Source organism: Penaeus monodon, chromosome 21 (genome assembly GCF_015228065.2).
Source record: "Penaeus monodon isolate SGIC_2016 chromosome 21, NSTDA_Pmon_1, whole genome shotgun sequence".
In the NCBI taxonomy this organism is placed as follows: Eukaryota; Metazoa; Arthropoda; class Malacostraca; order Decapoda; family Penaeidae; genus Penaeus; species Penaeus monodon.
In genome coordinates, this window is record NC_051406.1 from 20,767,723 (window position 1) to 20,770,666 (window position 2,944).

Below are 2,944 nucleotides of genomic sequence, written 5' to 3' on the forward strand. Positions count from 1 at the left end.
CTTAAAACAAGCTCTTTTTGCCTTTCCCATTTTGATAAAATCCCAGTTGATTGCAGTCCATGAAGTAATGGGAGACATTGGCAGAATATAGTATTAAATATTTATTGCTATTCAGCAGCTCAGTGTTTGTATGGGAAGATTGACATTATGAATGTTACCCTGTAGCCCATTACTATAGCAAATAAGAACATTTTAGTTACTGTAATATAAGAAAATGAATTTTTCAGAAGTGAATTTTAAACCCTATCTATGTAATTACATGCTTCTGTGTTTTCCAACTTCATGTAGTTTTCCTCATATCTTATACATCCACAATTGCTATTTGTACTCCTAAGCAATCTATTGCATTTTCTCAATCATATTTTAACCACATATTATGTTCTTATGATATTTTTATCAGGTCTAGAATTTATATTTTATTGTATTCTAAGTCTTGGCTGTGACAGAACAAAATAATTAGTCAAGAATGAAGTGCTTGTGAAATCTACAACATATCACAATCATAATTCCAGTTTTCAGTAGGTAGAATACATTTTGTTGAATCTACAAGTCACACAGATACTGTGACTTCTTTTAATAATAATTATTATCTGCATCTCTTTATTCACCATGAAAATATGTTTATTATGGCCATTTACAACTGTTGTATGCCAAAGTGTAAAACATTAGGTACCATACTGGACTTTGTATGCAGGCTTGAATATGTCTCTAATTCAGCACTTACATAATAAATTTAAATGTTGGTAGACATTATGTGGTAAATATGTTAGTGCCTTTAATAATTTTGTGAGGGTTTATGACTAAATATAATCAAAGGTGTATCCATATACCTACATATATTTCCATCTGAAAATGATAAAGCTTAAATGTCTTTACTTTTATCATTATTATAAGATTTAGAGATTGTGAAGACTTTTTTTTAATATCAGGAATATGTGTATTTTTTGTCTAATGGCATACCTGTAGTTTTTAATATCACTTCTTTCTTACTTAAGAAGTCCCTATTAATTTATTTAATTTATCAGATATGAAAGGTCACAACAGCAGCTTATAAGGAATGAATTGTACTGTTTAGAAATTATTGTGGGTCCTTTAGAGTTTAAATTTGTTTGGGAGTTCAGAATTTAAATGATATCCCTCTTATTTGAATGAACACATTTTCTTTTTATTTAATTCTTCTCACTGTATAAATGTATGAAGAAATTTGTAAATGCATATTTCTGTAATATGTGTAACTGAATCATAAATGATTAGGGAAGACAGAATATGTTAAATGATAATTACATAATATTACAAAATATATATTCTGTTTCTCATATTATAATTAATTCCCTCCTAAATCACTGTTAGTACTTCTAGTCATTTCAGTATTGTGAAATGTGTTCCAGAAAAATTTGGTAAAGAAAAGCTTGTTTACTTACCCACTGAGTAATAAGAATAAAAGTTATAAAACTAGTGATAAGCCTTTCTGTTTAAAACTCAAACTTTAATTGTATGGTAGTCTCCTGATGAAATATATGGAAGGGAATATGTGGAGGAAATGTTTTTAAGCTTCAGTACAAAAACTGTGAAGGGTTTAGCCTCTCCATAATGATTACATTATTTTCCTTCCTATTCTTTAGCTTCTTCTAACTGGTGTGTGGTTTGTGGTGAAATAAGTTATCCTTTATTTATGAGCCAAAGATACTGTGTGAATCACAAATTACAAACATCCATAATTCAACAGTAATTAATAGATAGTTATTACATCCATTGTAAATAATTTGTAGCATTGCACTGTTAGCTGTTTGCTTTGCCTCAGATATAAAATTCAATTTTGTCTTTCTTCAATCTTATATTCTATATTATTTTTTGATTGCACTTAGGTATTTCGAGCTGCCAAGTAAAAAAGTTTCAAATGCTAGATATACTTTTAACCACAATGTTTTAAAAAATTTTATAATGAGAAAAAAAGCAAGATTCATCCATGAGGCCCATCAAGTATTTTATGCAGCTAAATGCTTGTAAATACATGGTGCAGAAATAAATAGTTCAGGCAAAATAATCATATAGCAAATGTATGATATAAAAATTAGGGATAATTAAATAGCATATGGATTTTCAGTTTGTAATATATAAACACCACGACCAGTACATCATATCCGTTTCAAATAATCTGTTTAGATATTGATACCAAATGCAAATGCAGTCTACATTTTGCACAAAAAATCAATAAAACTTTCATTACTAATTATAAAATCTCTTACTACATAATTTCACTATGTGGTGCGACTTGTTTCGACGTTTTTCACCTTGTCCTTGTTGTCTGGTACAATTTCTGTTTCATAATAGCAGGTGAGAAATATCTTAGCAGCTTCCCCTACTAGCGTTTTGTCGGGTATACTGGCGGCAGTACCATATACTTTGCCCTGTGGAGAAAAGAGAAGTGTATTTATGGGAATTTCTCATCTGCAAACCTTTTTTTGTTTACAGTTTGGAACTTTCTCTCCACTGACACACAAACACACGGATTATAAATTCGCTCTTTCCCACCCACTCACACTCGCTCTTTGATCCATCCCTACCCCCCTACCCCAGTCCCTTATCCGCCAGCCAACCCCCAGACCCTATCCTCACACCCCATATCTCCCTCAACAACACTAACCACTCCCGAAGGCGGTTGAGGATTAAGGCGAACGACGTCCATTGTTTCCTTCACATCCTTCACCAGTTCTTCGGCGAAATTGTCCGTGGCTTGGAGGCTGGTCAGGCACACGTGGAGGCTGAGACGAAGAGACAAAGTAAGGAAAAGGAGAAGAAAATAGGGTTTGGGTATTGTTGATGGTATCTTTAGTAGATTATTCATCACAAACACCACGATCATTAGCATTACTGTTATCACCATATCTCCCTTCCTGGAAAATAATATATATGTAGAATATATAGTCTTTTGCTGCTATTATAT

General features: G+C 32.0%; 1 protein-coding gene across 1 annotated transcript in view; it reads right to left on the minus strand.

The window, feature by feature from the left end:
- Positions 1–2,093: 2,093 nt before the first annotated feature.
- The window catches only part of LOC119586604 (sphingosine-1-phosphate lyase 1-like), a 24,010-nt gene continuing 23,159 nt past the window's right edge, over positions 2,094–2,944 (minus strand). Inside the window, exons 12-13 of the mRNA XM_037935354.1 lie at positions 2,645–2,762; positions 2,094–2,408 (exon numbers count right to left, since the gene is read on the minus strand). Coding sequence (XP_037791282.1) covers positions 2,259–2,408; positions 2,645–2,762 — 268 coding nt within the window. The 3' untranslated portion in view covers positions 2,094–2,258. The remainder of the gene's footprint in view (positions 2,409–2,644; positions 2,763–2,944) is intronic.